Source organism: Amblyomma maculatum, chromosome 1 (assembly GCF_055883805.1).
Source record: "Amblyomma maculatum isolate TAMU_Amacu chromosome 1, ASM5588380v1, whole genome shotgun sequence".
Lineage (NCBI taxonomy): Eukaryota > Metazoa > Arthropoda > Arachnida > Ixodida > Ixodidae > Amblyomma > Amblyomma maculatum.
The window spans coordinates 361,815,556-361,835,161 of record NC_139344.1 but is presented as its reverse complement, the minus strand read 5'-3'; the positions used below and the strand labels follow the sequence as shown (position 1 = coordinate 361,835,161).

The window sequence follows — 19,606 nt, the reverse complement described above, 5'->3', positions numbered from 1 at the left end:
TTCCGAATTTTAGTTTGGATATGAATCCATTCAAAGAGCTCCTAACGCACTTCTTCCACGACGAAGCACAAGTAACGTTCTCTCGTGACAACAGTACTCTTTCCTGGCTGTATTGCGTTTCAGGAGGCAGAAAATGATGAAAGAAATGAAAGCTATCGTGGTCCTTGCTGTTGTTTTGTGCGATTTCGCCGTGGCACCAATTTCCACCGTGGTTGCACCGCTCTCACCACCGCTGTCTAGCAAGGCATAGTTTTATATGTTAGTTGCCGCCTCTGACCCCTGCCTAGCAAGGTATGGATGAGCTAAGCGACCTCCAATTTTACATGTTAGTTGCCGCCTCTGATTCGCATATTGCGCCTTATTTCGCTCGCATAGTGCAGCTATTGAGAGCGCTCCATTCGATCAGACCTCTTAGATTTCCTCCCCTCGCTAAACAAACAATCTTCCTAGTGTCTTATCCGTACCGCTTGCGTATTCTACAGGTCGGCACTACGACTGCCCTGGCTCGGCATCGAAGGCGAAGGATCAGGCGTGCCATTTTGTCCATCGTCGCCTTGGTGGGCATCCTCCTCGCGGTTCTGGCGCTGCTGATTTCCAAACCACGCACAGCTCGCATCGTCCAGGGGCTCTGCTCGTCCCCGTCTTGCCAACTCTATATCCGATCTCTAAACGCTTCTTTGGACAATAGGCTGGATCCGTGCGAGGACTTCTATGCTTTCGTCTGTTCTCGCTGGACACCTGGTAAGGATACGGGAAGATTATGCTCCTTCAACAAGCAATTTCGCAGCGCCACATGATCCCGTTGCTGTAAAGCTTCGCGAGAGATACTTGAGTGAAGGTCCCGACTTCATCATGTTAGAAGCATTTGCTATGTTTATCTTATGGCAGTTGTTGCTCCAACATAGCTTGTATAAGCACCGGGGAATCAAAATAGAGCACCAATAAAAGCATATGATAGTTTTTATTTCTAGTAGCTTTTACAAAAGTGGCGGGGTTGGCGGATGATAGCCTTAGTCGCTTATGAGCCATAAAACACAACGCAACATTTACAAAAGTGGATTTATAAATTTGTCATCAGCGTTCACAATTGATAGCCCATGGTTTGCTGTTAGCTTTTGCTTTGTATTGCCTTACACTGGGGCACGGGGAAAGATTTTTTCTGCGTACAGCGTGTATCACAGCAACAATAGTCGAAAGCTGCTACGGTGCTAACGAAGGTGTACCTCCGTTGAAAAAACAAAACAAATATGCGTCTCTCATAGCATATCATATAAATAATATGGGAATGCATCTGTTTCAGATTCCGGAGGGCGGTCGTTTTTAGAAGACGCCAAGCTGTCTTTCGAAAATTCTGTCTTGGAGCAAGCGTCGAGTATAAAATCGCCCACAGTGGGCCAAGCCAGGTTCCAGAAAGCGATAATGTTCTACCGGAGCTGCATCACCAGTACAGACAACGGCGTTAGTTACTTGGTGAACTTTCTACGGGCAAGTGGAATTCCTTGGCCGGCTATCGACAAAAGGAGGGATCCATTGGACGTTATTTTACGGTTGTCTTTTCAATGGCAGTGTCCAGTGTTTTTATATGCCTACATGGGTCCACTAGCACGCGGTGGTAAGGGACTCCAGCTGCTCGACTCGTTCATGGGTGCAACCTTGGATGCATTTCTTGAAGAACACCACTCCCGGCGAGACAACATTGGCCTCGTTTGCGAACTCTACGATTCACTGAGCACTGAAATGCACCTCGTGGAACATGAGAATCAGTCTTCTGGCACCGCCAGGCCGTGCGAAAGAATGGCACAGCAGCAGTCAACGTTAATAACCCAGCTGGAGGCGGGCAGCGATGGTACGTGGGCTACTTATTCAAGTGTTTACGAGTTCGCGTCTAACATGACGCCAACCATTGATGGACATAAGTGGGTTCGCATTCTATTAAGGCACACTCCGCGAGGAGAGCCCGTTCGCAGCAGCACACCAGTCGATATCAGTGATCCTGGATACTTGAAAGCCCTAATAACAATTCTAGCGCGGAAATCTAAAGAAGAATCTCTTTTGTTTATTGGTCTGACTGCCGTCCAAGTTGTCGGGCGGTTCATAAGCTCTCAAGTGGCGGCCCTTCTGTATTCAAGTGAAAGACACGGAGCCGAGAAGGGTCACGCCCTAGTGTGCTACCGCATGACCGAATTCGCCCTCCCAGGAGCGTTGAGCAATCCGCTACCTACTTACCTGTTTGAAGAGCACCGAATACTAAAGGCAACTCAGGTAGCTAAAGTCATCACAGAGTCATCAAAAATGCGACTGCGAAGCTCAGCATGGCTGGGAGCTAAGTCCAAGTATGTGGTCACGAAGAAAATTGCCAATGCTGAGATTATTTTCGATGGGAAAGAAAGAGAAGCGGTTACAAAGCACGCCGAGCTTCTAAACATGACCAATTCATTTGTAAAAAATGTGCAGAACTTACCGTATGACTACTGGGCCCGTTTTCGCCGACGTTCGAAGTCAAATACTAAAGCGGACGCTTGGATCAATCCCTGGCATCAGACAAACGTCACTGCCGAGTTTAATAAATTGACCATTCCTGACGTTTATATGCTGAAGCGGGTATTTCCAGACAATGCGTACGAGAGCATCTACTATGCCACTATAGGATCTTTGGTAGCCCGGGAGATCTCCACAGCGCACGACCTGACAGGACGAAAGGTTGATAGCAACGGGACTGAAATCCATTGGCTCTCAGCCGAGGAAGAAGCTAAACAAGATGCGGAAATAGAGTGTCTGGTGAGAGCATTCAAACGTCAATACAACGGCTCTGCAGTGACGACAGCGGAGAAGTCTGCCTTGTACGTTGCATGGAACAGCCTGTCTCCTCTTCTCGATGGCCTTCAACAAAGCCCTGGTTTTCCAGAGTGGAGCACTGGTTTCCAGCACTACACACCTTTGCAGTTGTTTTTTATATCGCTGTGCTTCAACATGTGCGCTCGCTATGATACAGACAGAACGAACCTATTCACCGAAGAGTCGTGGTGCAACTTTCCATTGAGTCTGTTCAAGCCGTTCCACGAAAGTTTTCACTGCGCTGAGAATAGTCACATGAACCCAGGCGTTTCATGCAATTTTGACTCACTTTAGGCGAAAAGTGTGCAGTCAGCTCATACTCTTGTGGATACCGCTTTGAACCATCAAACAAACGAGCTGTGCAAAAGGAACAATGTTAACTTCAGAATGTCGGTCTGTTGGAATATTATATGCTCAAAAACGTTTCGCAGCTAAGGACATTGCAGTGTTACAACAAACACATTAGTTTGTTTCCTATTATGAATGTTTTTAAATTGATGTGTGCGTATGTAGCGTCGCTGGGCTGTTTTTTTATTTGTCATTCAGTAAGCGACTCCACCTTCAAGGCAACAATTAGTTGGACATGCTCTATAGGTGGGATAGGCTGTTCAAATATTTGCCATTTTTAAACTTCGCAGGCCACTAGGTGCCATTTGCAGGTTTTGTTTATAGAGTAAGTGTTTTTCTACAATCGCGCCCAATTGTGGGCCAAACATGCTTCGCAAATAACTATTTAGTGTTTAAACACTGACTAGTGTTTATAAGATGGGCAGAACGAAAGCACAGCTGTCATGTATGGCTGCTGTCGAAAGGCGAAATTTTAATTTGTGTTCCTGGATAGGCTACTCTCTAGGGTATGACTGAGAGCGTATATTATGTGCAGAGTTCTGCAAGATGATTTGTTTCTCTCGATTGTATCACATAGTGGATTTTCACATCGATATTTGTTTGCTCCATTTTGCGAAAATCCGCCACTTGCAAAACAATTTATTAGAAGTCTCGACTCTTCAATAACAATGTACCCCAACTTTCATATTTGTATTAAACTCTGAATGCAGTGCGCATGTTCCGAGAAGTGCACTTCTTTTTATATGTGGTGTTTTCATTGCCCGTACACCGGCGTGCACAAATGTTAGCACAGGTTTGCGACAACGACATTGAGAGAACACTCGTGGCGTGGAAACACCAGTATGACCAGGTAACAACTTACTCACGGAGGAGCGACCTTGTGCAGTTTCTTTTTTTTTTAGCATCATAACTTCACAGAACTAATCACTAATCTGTAGAACCAACACAAAACAAATGAGTATCGACGAGCCACTAATTACACACCACTGCTAAACAATGATTGTTTCCCTTTCGTGAACACTTTGTATTCCTTGAATTGCGAAACTGTACGGACTACTAGATTCGCTGAAGTGTTACACGGCACAGAGCAGCGAAAGCAGATAGGGTTACATTTTCTTGCAACATTTATTTTTTTGTCCTTCCTCTTTCTTTTCTATAATAAATGTTTCCACAATAAGTCAAGATTCTGCTAGTTCTCTCTTACATTTCTTGTCGCGCTGTTTTTGAACAGAGAGGTATGAAAAGATCTTGAACCGATACGTATTTTTTTCTTATGTCGCACGTTTTTTGCCTCACGAAAGTTCTCAGAATGTTAGTATTATCGCGCATCTTAGCATTGCGTTCAGATGATCACTGCAGAGATGATCAAAAACTAGAAAATTGAGTGATTCAACTAGGCATTTGTGGCTGCAATAGGAAGAAAAATTATCTTGGTTGGACATTGAATGATTGCCAGTGAGTCCGTTTTCTTGGCTCATTAATTTCTTTTTAAGCTCTCAATGCTGTCGTAAATGAACTGCAGTTAACGAAGGCCATTATTTAATAACATTGGTAAGACATTCTTAGAACCTAGTAGGGCATATAGGGCTATAAAAACTACAGACAGTGGCAAAAGCCCTGCCAACATCCACAAATTAATTATTGTGGCGGTAATATCGCCAGCAAGTCATCAACGACCGCCGGTGCCCACTATGTTTGTAAACTGGTGGTTGGACAGTACCAGCAGCGCGTCCTGCCTTCTTCGTCAAACGAAAGGGCATAGAGCCTTGCTAGCGCTGTCGCGTGGAAAAGCTTTGAGAAGTCATCGATCTTCGAGGTGTCGCCTATTATATTCGTTGTTTTCAAATATGAAGTCCCATATCTATACCAAAAATAGTTTTTCGAGGATGTAACCATACATAAACGACAGAAAGTTTGGTCACGTGTGTTTTCAAAAGATATGGATGGCTCAAAGGCGGCCCCCTAAAGACAAAAGCTGCTTTCCACTGCGTGCCAGTTCCATAAACCTAATATCAGGAAGCCAATAAAGCCAAAGATCTAAGCACAGAGGCACAGAGGGCACCAAGAATTCCTCCAAATAACGATTAAGATGCTGTACAGGCTATTTCGAATTGTAGGAAAAAGTAAGCTCCAAGGTGAGTACTCTCGTATTACAACACCTTCTGCTTAAATTATCCGCACAGGCATTCATAGCCAGCTTTAAGAAAGCAATTAATTTTCAAAATACGATACATTTCTGGGAGCAGCTCAAAATATTCGAGGACACTGTCCTCGAAAAATTCGACGACGACAGCCTGAGTGCTGCATTCTGCTACGCGACTGTTGCGCATGTAGCGATGAATTTTGCTACGAGTAAAGCGAGCGACAACTCTTTCACATTCTGCGAGTACATTTATTCAGTGAATTCTGCTTAACAGCGACGAGGTCGCATTCTTTGTGTCTTCGCTGTTGTTCTACGTTTAATTTTGCGTGGTTGATTTCACCGGGTGCGCGACATAATTAGTGGTTAATTCTGTAACTGCCACTAATGATTAATTATTATTATGTAGTCGGTAATTAGTAATCAGTAGTTCAATATTTATTACGCAACTGGCAGTAATTAGTGAATAATGACTAATTGGTAATCAGTGATAAGTTATTATTATTCAGTAATCACTAACTGATCATTGATTGCCATATGCCCATATAAGGCACGCATTCGCGCATACTGTGGTGATGCTCTGAGATTGGTCGAGACCTCCATGACGTCATCCCGTGTCGACCAATCAGAGCCGCCACAAAAGCGTGATACTTTTGCTGACGACAACGATGAGGCAATAAACGCTTTCGCCTTAAAATTACAAGTGGCATTTACGTTCCATTACGATCCGATGAGTTGAGACTATAACTTAAACACAAGTGGGCAAAAACAATTTCACTGAGCACTGTGAAGACGCCGTCCCCCTTTTTTCTCACGTTTCGGAGCATAGTTCTGAGATGCGTGCACCTTACTTTGTTTACCGCCGGCTACGGGGTAATGGGCTCTGGGATTACTTTTAAGGGTAAGTTTGCTTGTTGCTTACTTATGTTTTCACTCTTTGCTTTAGAATTATGGAAGATATGAATGCAATAGAGTTCTTGCAAGGGAACAAATGAAATTGAAATGAAAGCACACAAGAGTGCACGAAGGCAGCGGTACCTCGTGCTAAAAATTGGGTTTTGCATCTGGTGCCGTTTTCGAACGTGCCTGTGCATGCTATCACAACTTATGGCATTGTGATGCTGCATCAGGGAGTAGTGTTTGTGAACTCTAAGCAGAAAGACAACGAGAAAAGTAATTTGCCTGCGTTCTTCGTATATTAAATTTCATGATATTGAATGTAGCACGAGTAGGTTCAGGGATGCTTAGCAGGGCCAGGAGCCTAACATTTTTATTAACTTCTTAATATCTTTCTTAGTTAAGTAGATAAATCTATTATAAGTAACTTGGACGTCAGTACAGAACCATATGTAGATGATGATCTTGCTTTTTGCGGATTCTGAGGATTTCAATAGGCAGGTGTTTGACGTGTTAAATATTTTTAAGACAGTGGACGCGGCCTTACATTCACCTTTGAAAAGTCTCACAGGAATGCGCTGCAATCTTTTAAATTAAACTGAAAATGAAGCCGGAAACAGATGTTTGTCCTTTCTACTGTGATTCGAAAACCCTTTGCACAGTTTTTACATAGCGCATTTGAAAATTGTTAAATGTGGAATAGCAGTTAGTTGCCTCGGTGCCATCATATCCAAGTCATGCGTGCGTGATGTCAGTGAAACTATTAATCAACAGGTTCCCAGGCTAAGAACAGCGGGGTTTCTAGATGATGTCATAGTTCTTGCATGCAGTAAATACTCAAAAGGTTCAAATCTTGCGGTAGACACGAGTCACCAGAGCGATCCAAAACAAGAAAACAATATTTGCGGTCCTGCCGTACTTTCACCAGATGCGCCAGTGCTTGAAGCAAGTAGTTAAGAGATATGACGTAGATGCTTTTTTTTTTGTACCTAATAAGGTGGATGAAATGCGCACCACGGTTGATAAAGAAAGCAAAGGGAAACAACAAGAAACGAAGAAAAAGGGAAAAAGGGTACCAGACAAAGCATAACTTGAGGTTTGACCCTTGTGCTCATTGTGCTCGGGAAGGATTTATGAAGTGCCTTTCATATGCGAGAAAATCTGCATAGGTCAAACGGGAAGGTGCTTGCATACCAGCCTACGTGACCACAACACTTCTTTGAAAGAGGCTCAGTGCTCATATCTTGCTCTGCATTATGGGAACTGTCCGCGTAACAACCAACATAATTATTCAAAAAATCGTGTTCCCCTCTTTAACGAAACTACAACTCTACAAACACAAGAATAAGCTGAAAAGAGAAATAGGTGAAGCATTTCATATTCACACACAAAAAATAAACTTTATGGTCTGGCATCAAGTACTACGGCATAGAAGAGGCATCGCCGAGTGGAATCCAAAAAAGTTGCCGACGATTACTTTACTTTTTAGTGTTCAATTTGAGCACTTTGTTAGGTCTTCAAAAGACTGAGACAAAGAATTCGATTAAGACATGTATGTAAAATTACAGAAAACGTTTTATTTTTCACATATATTCCTTCTTCAGGAAGCACTTCACTAACAGTTCTTGATATAAATGCATATGTGGCCTGAGCTACAACAGGAGAAGTAACGGTGAAACTGAGCGGAGTAAGCGAGCAAGCGGCGGCGGACGAAAGGCTTCCACTGGTTGCCTCGCTCCTGGCTTAAAAAGAACTAGCAGAGAATAAACTAATTATACTATACGCAGGAAATTTCAAGATGGCGAACGGCGGCGGCTATGCGTTTCGGCTCGGGCGGTGCGCGCTACCGAGCGTTGCATTGGACACAAACAGCGTTCCGTTGGACGCATGAAAGTTCACCGGCGTTCCAGGTAGAATCCACGTTTATACCAGGAGCATGCGATGCAAGCAGATCGATGCTTTGCTGCTGCTATCGGTTAGCCCTCAGCGGTGGCAAGCTCATGCGCAGTGCAGAACCTGGTTACGAAGAACCACCTGTGTTAGGTGCGGTCACTGGCCAAAACAGATCACCCTTCTGCTAAACTTTTCGCAGTATGGTAATTTTAAATTTATTTGGCCTGCATAGCCGCATGATTATACTGCACGACGATGATGGTAATGATGTACATGAGCACAAGACTGTTTTTTTTTTTGCATCCGCAATCAATATTCAGGTGCCATTCCTTAATAGGAAGCAGAATAAGCTTTAAGCAGCCATAAAACACAACGACACTGCCTAGGAATGAGATTTAATTGTTACAGGCAACCTTATATAATGGCGTGGGTTTTTTATGAACTTAGAATACAATTGAAAACAGCAGGCAGTCCCACAAAACTAAGTGCATGTAAGAGCCGTAATACGCTCCTAAGCTCTGAGGCACATTTTGAAATCAACGGATATGCAAATTAGCTTCTGGCCAAACCAATAATCTGCATTTCAAGGGCCCTAATCTTTTTGTATATTTTATTTAATGCCTCGTTTTTGTGTACAATCGCTTATATAGCGGGTTTCCTTTCTAACTGTTTACAGATCATCCTATTGAACCCCGTGAGAGATACGTCGGTGAGATGCGCAGGTGGATTTTACAGCACAGCGGACATTATGTACGTGATAAAACTCCGTAATTAGGCAATTCGTTAAAAATATTTATTTCCCTTTTTATTTTTGCTTTCAAGGGTCTGCATTATATACGAAAAGGAAAGCCGTCAAAATAGAAGCTGAGTTAAGCTTTTAAATTTCTTTTATCGACAATTCAGTAAACTGCATTGGATAATTCGTGTACATGTACATCTTCACGCTATGTACATCTTCCCGCTATGTACATCTTCAACGTAATAAAGGCGGCCTAAATAAACGCTGAGCTCAGATTTCAAAATTTTATTATGCATATTTTGGATAACAGATATTTTTTATTTTATTTTATTTTAACTATTTCTAGATTATATCATATACTGAACGTTGGCTTCGTATTCATTCAGTTGTTTTCATTCCTTTCATTTGCAATGACCCTCGTGCTGAAAGCAACAGGAGCACAGGATGCGAATGACCAATCATGGCCTGGGCCAGTCTGTACGCGGCACCAGAACGAGCGACGTACTCTACTGTCCCTCTATGTGTATTCCGTTTTATAAGCAGTGCGCTGCATCACCATGAGCAATCGTAGCCTGGCAAAAAGTGGATGGCTCGAACTTCGTAGCAGTGTTTGTGCCGTATTCTTGCACCGTGGTCGACAGGCATGCAGGAACAGGCTCATGTAGTCGGCGCCATCCTAACAGGCCCGGGTCACCCTTATCTTTTGTAGCACTGAGGGCAGCTAGCCAAATTAAATACAGTCCTGTAGTTCTAAAGGAGGCAATGCTCCCCTCATTGATTACGCAGGCGCTGCATGGCTTTTTTTTTTTTCCAAGAAGGGCTCAACAGCGATGACGGTCGTCAATTTGGTGGAAACTGATCGGGCTCCTTCATTCGTCAGTGTAGGTGCCGGTGCTCAAGCATGGTAGGGGTGTTCGGCGTATTATGCCAGTAAATGGCATCATCAGCTTGTTGTTGCTACGAGCAACATGGCATGCGCCGTTACTGCCTATGCCAATGGCAACAACGGTTAATGTAAAAGAACCAAATGAGAGGGAAAAGAAATAAGACATTGCACAGTATGGTAAAATCGATACCTGCTAGAGTTCACTTACAATGACAACGCAAAATACAAAGATGAAAATGATGTCGATGTAGTGTTCTGGAGTAGACGAAACCATCCACACTTGGGTGTCCACAGCGTAGTATCCTTCGGCTAAAAACAATGCTAATGCTCCTGCACACGACATCTGTACGCCGGGAGAAGTTTCATAGAAAATAATAAGTCAGCCATAGGCATTCACGGTCCTTCATATATTTACAAATACAGTGTGACGACTTGCTATCAATGTAACCACCTGCTACTTCATAGCACGTTTCGAGTGAACGTTATATCTCACTTATATCAATACTTGCTTGGTGATTTTGTGGCCGTGTCCGCAGACCGCGTAAGCAAAATCGTGTCCACAGCAGTTGTAAGTAATTTAGAAGTGGTAGAGGTTAATGAGTGTTGTCCATTGATAGAGGGTGACGTAATGTTGTGTCCGAACAATAATTAGCCAATAAGTTAATTAGGTATTTAATTACAGGCAAAACACGCGAAATGGTGTCCGCAGCAGTTGTGAGTAATTAAAAAGTGGTAGAGGTTAATGAGTGGTGTCAGTCGATAAAGGGCGACCTAATGTATTCTCAGAGAAAGCAAGTAGGTCAATAAGTTCATTAGGTAAATTAGGTAAACTTTCATTTTCAATTTAAACTATAATAGCGCATGTGCTACCGTTGAATCAAATTTCCCTCTGGTGAGAATATTACCTATGCATTGTATATGAAAGGTTGCTTATTACTCTAATGTGACATTCAACAGATTCAATAACCGGCAAGGGACGGAGCTTCATAGATATAGCTCTAGCGCACGCAGTTTTGTTTATGCCAGAATTACACGATGAATGACCTGGATCATCAATGGAAGTCTACAGCGTGCCTTCAGTTTCTGCCTGCTGACATATTATATAAAGAAATAAAATATCTACCTGCGTTTCCACCGATGCTCGTCCTACATTTTGCAAAGGATTGCTCTGCGAGGAACGACAGTGCCTCGGAGACTTTCCAAGAATCGCCAGAAACGCTTGGTCGTTCTCTTGAAAAAGACAAATTTGTACAAATTTGTAAGAGGAAATGTTTTGCTTAAACAGTTCGCTTTCTAGGATGCTGAGGTATCTTTCCCTGAGGTAACTTCAGTGACATTCTTTTTTTGCGAATGGCCGCACATTTGCTTGAAGTATGACTGGGAATATAAGCAACTTTACAGTTCTGTTTGAATGTCAAGTTTTTGTTCATCGCATTATGTATCTTTGCTCAAAAATTTGCAGGCGCCATTGTATTACAATGGAATTTTTAATGAGGAACATATGTTGATATAGTCAACAAAGTTTGTGCTGTATTTTCTGAGTTTGTACGGTGTGAAAGTTTCTAGTCATACGTGCATCATAAGCACGCCGTATAAAAATATGCTTAGAATGATGGTCCTCTATCTTTAGTTTTGCATTGCACCATGTCTTGAAGACACCTGCGTTATCTTTACTGCCTATTGTATCCGCTCTTTTGAGCTGTTATTCTGAAGGTGTTATAAAATCTATGTTCACAATATTTTGTTCTATTAATTTATACTGCTTATATTTTGGATTTGCTGTGTTCCTTGTATAATCCTCAAGCTGACTTTGTTTCACATTGCTGTAATTTTATTTATTTAGATTTAATGAACCTAATTATAGTGCCTATTTTTTTCTTCATATCGCAATAGAAGAAATGTGAACTTGAATTATTTTATTGCATGTTTGACATGGTTTTTTCTGGCTTGCAAACAGTACTACAATATGGGCTCGTATTTCAAATTGTTGCGTGCCTGTTTTTTATATTCTTGCGGTGATACCTGTTCATTATTAAACAAGCATTATACTACAATAATTATTTAGGTTTTATTAGTGTAGCCAACACCCAAGAAGATATTTTTATATTTATGTCTAAACCCTTCAGTCAATGAATATTTTGGCCATCCCACTGATCTTTCTCGTTGGTTTTCTTTCTACACCATAAACTTGGTTAATCAATGTTTCTACAGTTGAAATCGATACCTAGCAGATTGGGTTTGAAAACATTTAGCACGCTCAAATGACATGCTTGATAAATGCATTTTTTATGCCAACCATTACAGCCTACTAATAGCACACGTGTTGCAGAAAGTCATCTATGCCATTTTGAATGCTCTATATTTTTACAAGTGTTACACCGCTTCAAATACATTTAACCTATGCATAAAATAGAAGTAACATTTATGATTTGTAGCTTTTACAAAGGTTTATAGGGCAACTTTTATAGCTTTCAAAATATAGGTGCACACCAATGTGAAAATATGCAGCTTTACAAAGGTTACCGTATTTAGAGTGAAATAAAGAACAATAAAGAAAAACAAGAAAACAGAAAAAATAAAGAACAATAGACGAAGGAGGACACAAAAGACGATTCGTCAATTGTTCTTTATTTTTGCGCTAACTTCTTGACTTCATGATTCGCCAACTACCAGGGCAGCATGCTCTCCTCATATGCTACTTAATAGCCTGTGAAGAATGCTTCTTAGTTTATTTTGCTTATTTCTGGCTTTTTGCTTTCCAAAGTGGTGAGCAGTATGCCCTTTTGGAAGTAGCCTTGTGCGTGTTTTCTACCTCCAAAGAGATAAGAAGTGTGCACAGTAATTCAGAGAAATAACTCGATGTAATGACATTGCAGTGGAAATCAAAAGGAAAAAAAATGGGCATGGGCAGTGCGTTTAGTGCGAAGTGAGGATAACCGATGATCAAAAAGGGTAACAGATTAGGTTCCAGGGACAGAAAAGCGTAGCAGAGGGCGGCAGAAAGTCAGATGGGCGGATGAGGTTCAGTAGGTCGCGGGAGTGAAGCGGTTGCAGGTAGCACAGGACCCGGTTATTGAATGACTATTAAACCTTCGCGCTGCAGACGCGATTAAGATAAGTTATTTGGATTAGGGTCTAGAATGCTACTTTTTTTAATTCAATGCATAACCAGACTTTTACTGTATAGTGTGCATAGTCAAGATGATGATGACTAATTTTGTTGATCTGCTTATCCTGCCTCGGGAAGCTTATGCTTCGGCGCATCACTTTCTTCTTGAGGTGCATAAACTAGTCAATGAAGCACGCTACAGGGTACGCTTGCCGGGCTGTATTGTCGAAGCTCCCTGCATATCCTGGGCGGAAATTCTTTTACAAAGGGGCGATGGGAATCTGCTGGGCTAGTGTCGCCTATATTCCCGAACAGCATTATGTGGCTCTACACCTAAGGCTAAGAAGAAGGGCGAAGATCATTGGCTGCGGTCACTGTCCTGTGGAGAATGGGCTACCTCAGTCATCATGGCGTACGTCTCTTCTCTTCGTCCTTGTCTTTGTTTACTTGTTCTCCTCATTCAATTCCCCCTGTCACCTAACAGCACCCCTACACCGAACAATACATCCCTTGGTAGTGTGACAAAATCATGTCTCCCTTCGCCTGCCTACGTTCAGCTGCAGAGGCACGAAAACCTGCCATCCAGCATTTCGAGTGCGCACAGGCGCGTGAGATATCTGCGGACCATCCTTGGCCCACTTTCGCGCTGTATGGTTTTCTAGGACAAAAGGGCACAGGCGAGCCTTACCACGTCTTCTGGCTTTAGAAGTAGACCACATGTGCATTTCCGAAGGCCTGGAATGTGCTTTCATTGCACTTAATTATTATATAGCAGTTTGTCACCGTGATGATCAAGGAAACGTCATTTGTAAAATGCTCTATTTTTGCTGGAATGATGAGCAAGAATGGCAGCCGAAATGTCCTCGAGCATACGCATGCCATAGCTAGAAAATTGTCAATATGACAGCAGCTTTTTCACAAAAAGAATCGAAGTGAGCCAAATTCTTGTAACTGCAGTCCGAAATGCTGTATTCACAACGTAGTTTGCTGTGCAATTATCTTGTACACTACAGCTATAGCGCTAGATTCTTACATAACCCCCCCTCCCCCCCCCCCCCCCCCCGCACACGCACATACAAATAAAAAGCTCGTTTCACGACCTCAGTGCCGTACGAAAGAAGAGAGCACGTAGCAATAACTGCACTAGGAAAAGCGCGTGATTTATTTTGACCAGGCGGAGTTTAGAAATAACATGAAAACACAGCACGCTTGTAAGCATGCTGACTGCGTTTTTCTGCTCTCTGAGGAGCCTAAAAATTGGGACACGAGTGAAAGAAACGCAGGAAACCATTTCGGTTTTAGAAATTTACGACACGTGAGTATAAACAGTACATACTCAAAAGGAGCTTTTTCTAGTAAAGCCATTGTAAATTTGCTAAGCTTCCTCGGCCGCTATGTTCGCCGGGATGCCAGGCGCAATTGGGAGGAGGAGTTCGCTGCATGTGCTTTTCCACGAAACGACGTCTCTAGCTTTATTGACGCCATGAACTGCTGCAAAATTATTCCGTGAAGTGCTAGCATCTTCTTGGCCCTCGGAAATGCACGCATTGTATTGTCCCCATAGTACCCAGAAATGTGGCGCAACAAACACAATCCCATGAGAAGAAACACAACACAGGCACACACAGGCCCCTCAAGCTGCTATGTTGGTATTGTCCCACCTCTTCTACACTTCGTCTCACAAGGTATTTGTAGCACTGCGAAATACACAGGAGCCCTGACCCATTCAGGATCATGCTCACTATAATATTAGATAATTGTGCTTCTAAGTGCTTCTCGCCCATGCGCACTGTAATTGCGCTCCAACTGTCCCCCCCCCCCCCCCCTATTTGGTAGGGAAAGCGAGTGGGCGAGAGGCGCGTATGAGCACAATTACACCTACTGTAGAGTGCATGACCTTGACAGGACCAAGTTGCCCCTGCCTTTCGCACTGTTGCAAACCGTTTCTGAGAACTGTAGCGTAAAGGCAGGGCCACGTTAGGAGGCCGGGGACGGGGTCGGTCAAGTTGTGTCCCCAGATTACCCACGCGTCTCTGCACAGGCTAGGCGAGATCAGCCCTGAACTTAAGTACTCCTTGCATTGCGAGGTAACCTCAGTGAGGAGAGATGACTGGCTTCAATAATTCGAAGGAGTGTAGCCACGCGCGCCTCTACTGGCAACTAAAGTTTCGCTGCTTTTACCTACTCGGTGCTAGACGTAAAAAAACTTTAGTTAGTTTAGTGGGGTTTAACGTCCCAAAGCAACTCAGGCTATGAGAGACGCCGTAGTGGAGGACTCCGGAAATTTCGACCACCTGGGGTTCTTTAACGTGCACTGACATCGCACAGCACACGGGCGCCTTGCTTTTCGCCTCCATCGAAAAGCTGCCGCCGAGGCCGGGATTCGATCCCGCGTCCTTGGGAACAGTAGTCGAGCGCCGTAACCACTGCGCCACCCCGGCGGGGTCACAAAAAAACTTTAATGAGCGATGATAGTGTAATAGGGCGTTTATTGACGCTCAGATGGAGAGCTGTGAGGAGAGGACCTTGCAACGGCGAGCCCAGCGCACTTCTTCTTTGTCTTCGTCGCACAACGCATTGGTGCATGTCGATGGCTGAAGTTCTATCACAGTACATTTTCCCCCCGGGTAAAAAAAAGGAGCCACCCTGGCGACTTATGGCGCGGAAAGCACAGCGGGGTCATAGAATGGCTTCAATCGGTTCACGTGAACTGTTTCACGACCACGGCGACGCAAGTCCGCAGAGGGCGTGACGGGCTCAACTACGTAGTTGACTGCAGATGTTTGCTGGAGGACCCTATATGGCCCGTGGTAGCGAGCAAGAAACTTCTTTGAAAGGCCGGGGGTTGTGGAGGGCACCCAGAGCCACACCAGAGAGTTCGGGAGATATGACGAAGCTTCGCCGGTATCACGGAGGTATTTTTGTTGCCACTGATTTTCTGTTGAGAGAGCGGGCGAGCTGACGGCATTCTTCTGCGTACGTGACGGCATCGGATAGCGGGGAAGATTCGGAAACGTCAGGGCGGTAGGGAAAAAGTGTGTCCATAGTACAGGGTGGCTCGCGCCCGTAAAGGAGAAAGAATGGAGAGAATCCAGTAGTGGCCTGTGTCGCGGTGTTATATGCGTAAGTAACAAACGGTAGAACTTGGTCCCAATTGGAATGGTCGGTGTTCACGTACATAGCCAGCATGTCACCGAGAGTGCGGTTGAAACGTTCTGTCAGTCCATTCGTCTGAGGGTGGTACGAGGTAGCGGTGCGGTGTATGATGCGGCATTCTTTCAGGAGAGCCTCAAGAGCGTCTGATAAGAAAACGCGTCCGCGGTCACTGAGCAGTTCGCGAGGGGCACCATGGCGAAGAACCAGGTTTTTCAGAATAAAGGCAGCCACGTCGCGTGCGGAAGCAGAGGGCAATGATGATGTCTCAGTGTAGCGGGTCAGATGATCCACTGCCACGATAATCCAGCGGTTGCCAGCTGAAGTTGTAGGAAGGGGACCGTATAGATCTATGCCGACACGATCAAACGGACGGGCAGGACAGGGCAACGGCTGCAACGAAGCAGGAGACTTGAGAGGGGTTTTTCGGCGTTGGCAAGACTGGCAAGAGCGCACGAAATGGCGGATAAAGCGGTACATTCCACGCCAGAAGAAGCGTAGACGCAAGCGCGTGTAGGTTTTCAACACTCCGCCGTGGGCGCACTGGGGATCAGTATGGAAAGCAGCACAAATTTCGGCGCGGAGGTGACGGGGGATGACTAAAAGCCACTTCCTTCCGTCGTGAAGATAATTTCGGCGATAGAGCAGCCCGTCACGAATTGAAAAATGGTGAGCTTGGCGGGCAAGCGCCCTAGACAAACCACCTGGAGAGTGACTTGAAAGAAAGTCCAGAAGTGTAGATATCCATGGGTCGCGCCGCTGTTCCGTGGCCATGTCGATAGTGGCAAGCGAAGACAAATCGTAGGCGCAGATCTCATCAGACAACGAAGAGGGAGGCAGCGGTGAGCGCGAAAGAGCGTCCGCGTCAGTATGCTTGAGGCCTGAGCGATATATGACACGAATGTCATACTCTTGGAGGCGAAGAGCCCAGCGAGCAAGGCGGCCGGACGGGTCCTTGTGGGACGCCAGCCAGCACAGAGCGTGATGGTCAGTGACCACATAGAATGGTCGGCCATAGACATACGGACGGAATTTTCCGATGGCCCAAATAATGGCCAAGCATTCTCTTTCCGTAACAGAATAATTGGACTCTGCCTTGGTCAAGGTGCGGCTTGCGTACGCCACCACATAGTCTCGGATACCAGGTTTGCGTTGGGTGAGAACGGCGCCTATCCCAATACCGCTAGCGTCAGTGTGAATCTCAGTTGGCGCATTCGGGTCGAAGTGGCGGAGGATGGGAGGCGAAACCAAAAGACGGCGTAAAGTGTTGAAGGCTTCATCACAAGCAGGCGTCCATGCGGAGAGGTCGGAGCTACCGGAGAGGAGCTGGATGAGAGGAGCAATAATAGAGGCGAAATTTAAGATGAAGCGGCGAAAGTAGGAGCACAGGCCGATGAAACTTCGTAGCTGCTTCAATGATTTTGGGCGTGGGAATTCGGCAACTGCACGAAGTTTGGTGGGATCGGGAAGAATGCCATCCTTAGAAACGACATGACCTAGAATAGTTAGTCGGCGAACAGCAAAGCGGCACTTCTTCAGATTCAGTTGGAGGCCGGCGGTAGCGAGACAAGTGAGAACGTCCTTCAGTCGGAGCAGATGGGATTGAAAATCGGTAGAAAAGACTACGATATCATCGAGATAGCAAAGACAGGTTCGCCACTTGAATCCACGAAGCACAGTGTCCATGAGGCGTTCAAATGTGGCCGGGGCGTTGCAAAGCCCAAAGGGCATGACGTTGAATTCATATAATCCATCTGGTGTGATGAAGGCAGTTTTAGAGCGGTCAGCGTCATCCATTGGCACCTGCCAGTAGCCAGATCGTAAATCCAACGAGGAGAAAAACTCGGCGCCCTGCAAGCAGTCCAGTGCGTCATCGATGCGTGGCAGAGGATAGACGTCCTTGCGCGTGATCTTGTTGAGCCGGCGGTAGTCGACACAAAACCGGAAGGAGCCATCTTTCTTAGGTACCAACACAACTGGAGACGCCCAGGGACTGTGGGATGGCCGAATGACACCACGGCGGAGCATGTCGTCTACATGATCAGCAATTACTTGACGCTCCGAAGCCGACACGCGATAGGGGCGCTGGCGCAAAGGTGCGGTTTTACCGGTGTCGATGGTGTGTTCTACGACAGACGTGCGGCCCAAGTGAGTTTGAGGAAGGTCGAATGAAGAAGCGAAGTTCTGCAAGAGGGCGACAAGTTGATCACGTTGCGCAAGTGGAAGATCAGCATCAATAGCATGTTGGAAAACGTCGGAGGGCGTCGAAGCGGTCGCAACATCGTAAGAGCACAGACTAACGTCGAAGGAGGGGGTTGAGTCAGCAAGAGTGGTGATATGACCGGGATCAAGCTCTTCAAGACGTCCAATGCATTCGCCACGGAGCAGGACTGCTGGGCAAGAAAATGGGTTCGAGGCGTAAAGTGCACTCTTGCCGTCTTGAATTTCGAGAACTGCGAACGGAAAAAGGAGGCAGGGATGACGGGAGGCGGCTTCGGAAGGTGTAAAAATCGCAGTCAAAGGAGTTACCCACTCACAAGACAGTGGTACGAGGGCAGCAGAAAACGGAGGAATGTCAGTGTCATGGGCGACGAGAAGTTTTGCAGTGCGGGGAGGGGTATCACAGAAGGGGGAATCACAGAGGGGGGCCAAGGCAATTTGCGCACGAGCACAGTCAATAACGGCCTGACGAGTCGATAGAAAATCGTATCCGAGGATGATATCATGCGAGCAGTTCGGCAGAACAATAAACTCGATTGGGTACAAGACGTCTTGAATGAGCACACGGGCTGTGCAAGATGCGGTGGGGTGAATGTGCTGTGATGAGGCGGTGCGGAGCGAAAAGTCGGAAATCGGAGTGGTCACTTTGCGAATTCGACGGCAGAGCGCTTCACTGATGACGGAGACGGCTGCACCGGTATCGACGAGAGCGAGAACTGTGGCGCCTTCTACAGAAACTTTGATAACATTAGCGGGACGACGCGGAGGACTTGAGGAATTCGAAACAAGCGCAGTTCTTGCCCCCGGAACTGCGACTGTTAGTTTCCCTCAACGGTGCTGGTAGGACGTCGCAGCATTGGAGAAAGCGATCGGCGCCGAGAAGAATGTGATCGACGAGTGGCATAGGTTTGGTGATCTTGTGAGACAAATTGAGAACCGGGAGGAATCATTTGCGAGCGTGAGTCGGTCTCGTACGGGTAAAGTCGAATGTCAGGCTGTGAAGGTTGGAGGCGTTGGCGACAAAGGCGTGCAACATGGCACGGCCGACCGCAGGCATAGCAAATCGGAAGGTTGTCCGTAGTACGCCAAGGTTTCATAGGATGTGGGCGGAACCTTGAGGGTGGGGCTTGGAACGAAGCCTCAGCATGCGGCGGTGAACGGTAGGCAGGGACCTGCACATAGGAGCCAGACGTGGGCGAAGGTGGGGGCCTGGCCGTTACTTGGGCATATGTGAGAGGTGCCGTCACAGGCGGCAGCACGGGGTTGGACGGCAAGACATCAGCGACGTGTTCTTGCACGGCACGGCGTATAGTAGGTGCCAAAGATGGAGCCAGTTCAGGAACGAGGCGGCCCGAGTCTTGAAAATGGGGAAGGAGTGAGAGTTGA

At 45.6% G+C, this 19,606-nt stretch overlaps 1 protein-coding gene across 1 annotated transcript in view; it reads left to right on the top strand.

Annotated features, from left to right (window-relative positions):
- The first annotated feature begins 1,590 nt into the window (after positions 1 to 1,590).
- The window catches only part of LOC146207946 (uncharacterized), a 61,168-nt gene continuing 43,152 nt past the window's right edge, over positions 1,591 to 19,606 (top strand). The window contains exons 1-2 of the mRNA XM_084577842.1: positions 1,591 to 1,846; positions 2,612 to 2,778. Of these exons, the coding sequence (XP_084433968.1) occupies positions 1,591 to 1,846; positions 2,612 to 2,778 (423 nt within the window). The remainder of the gene's footprint in view (positions 1,847 to 2,611; positions 2,779 to 19,606) is intronic.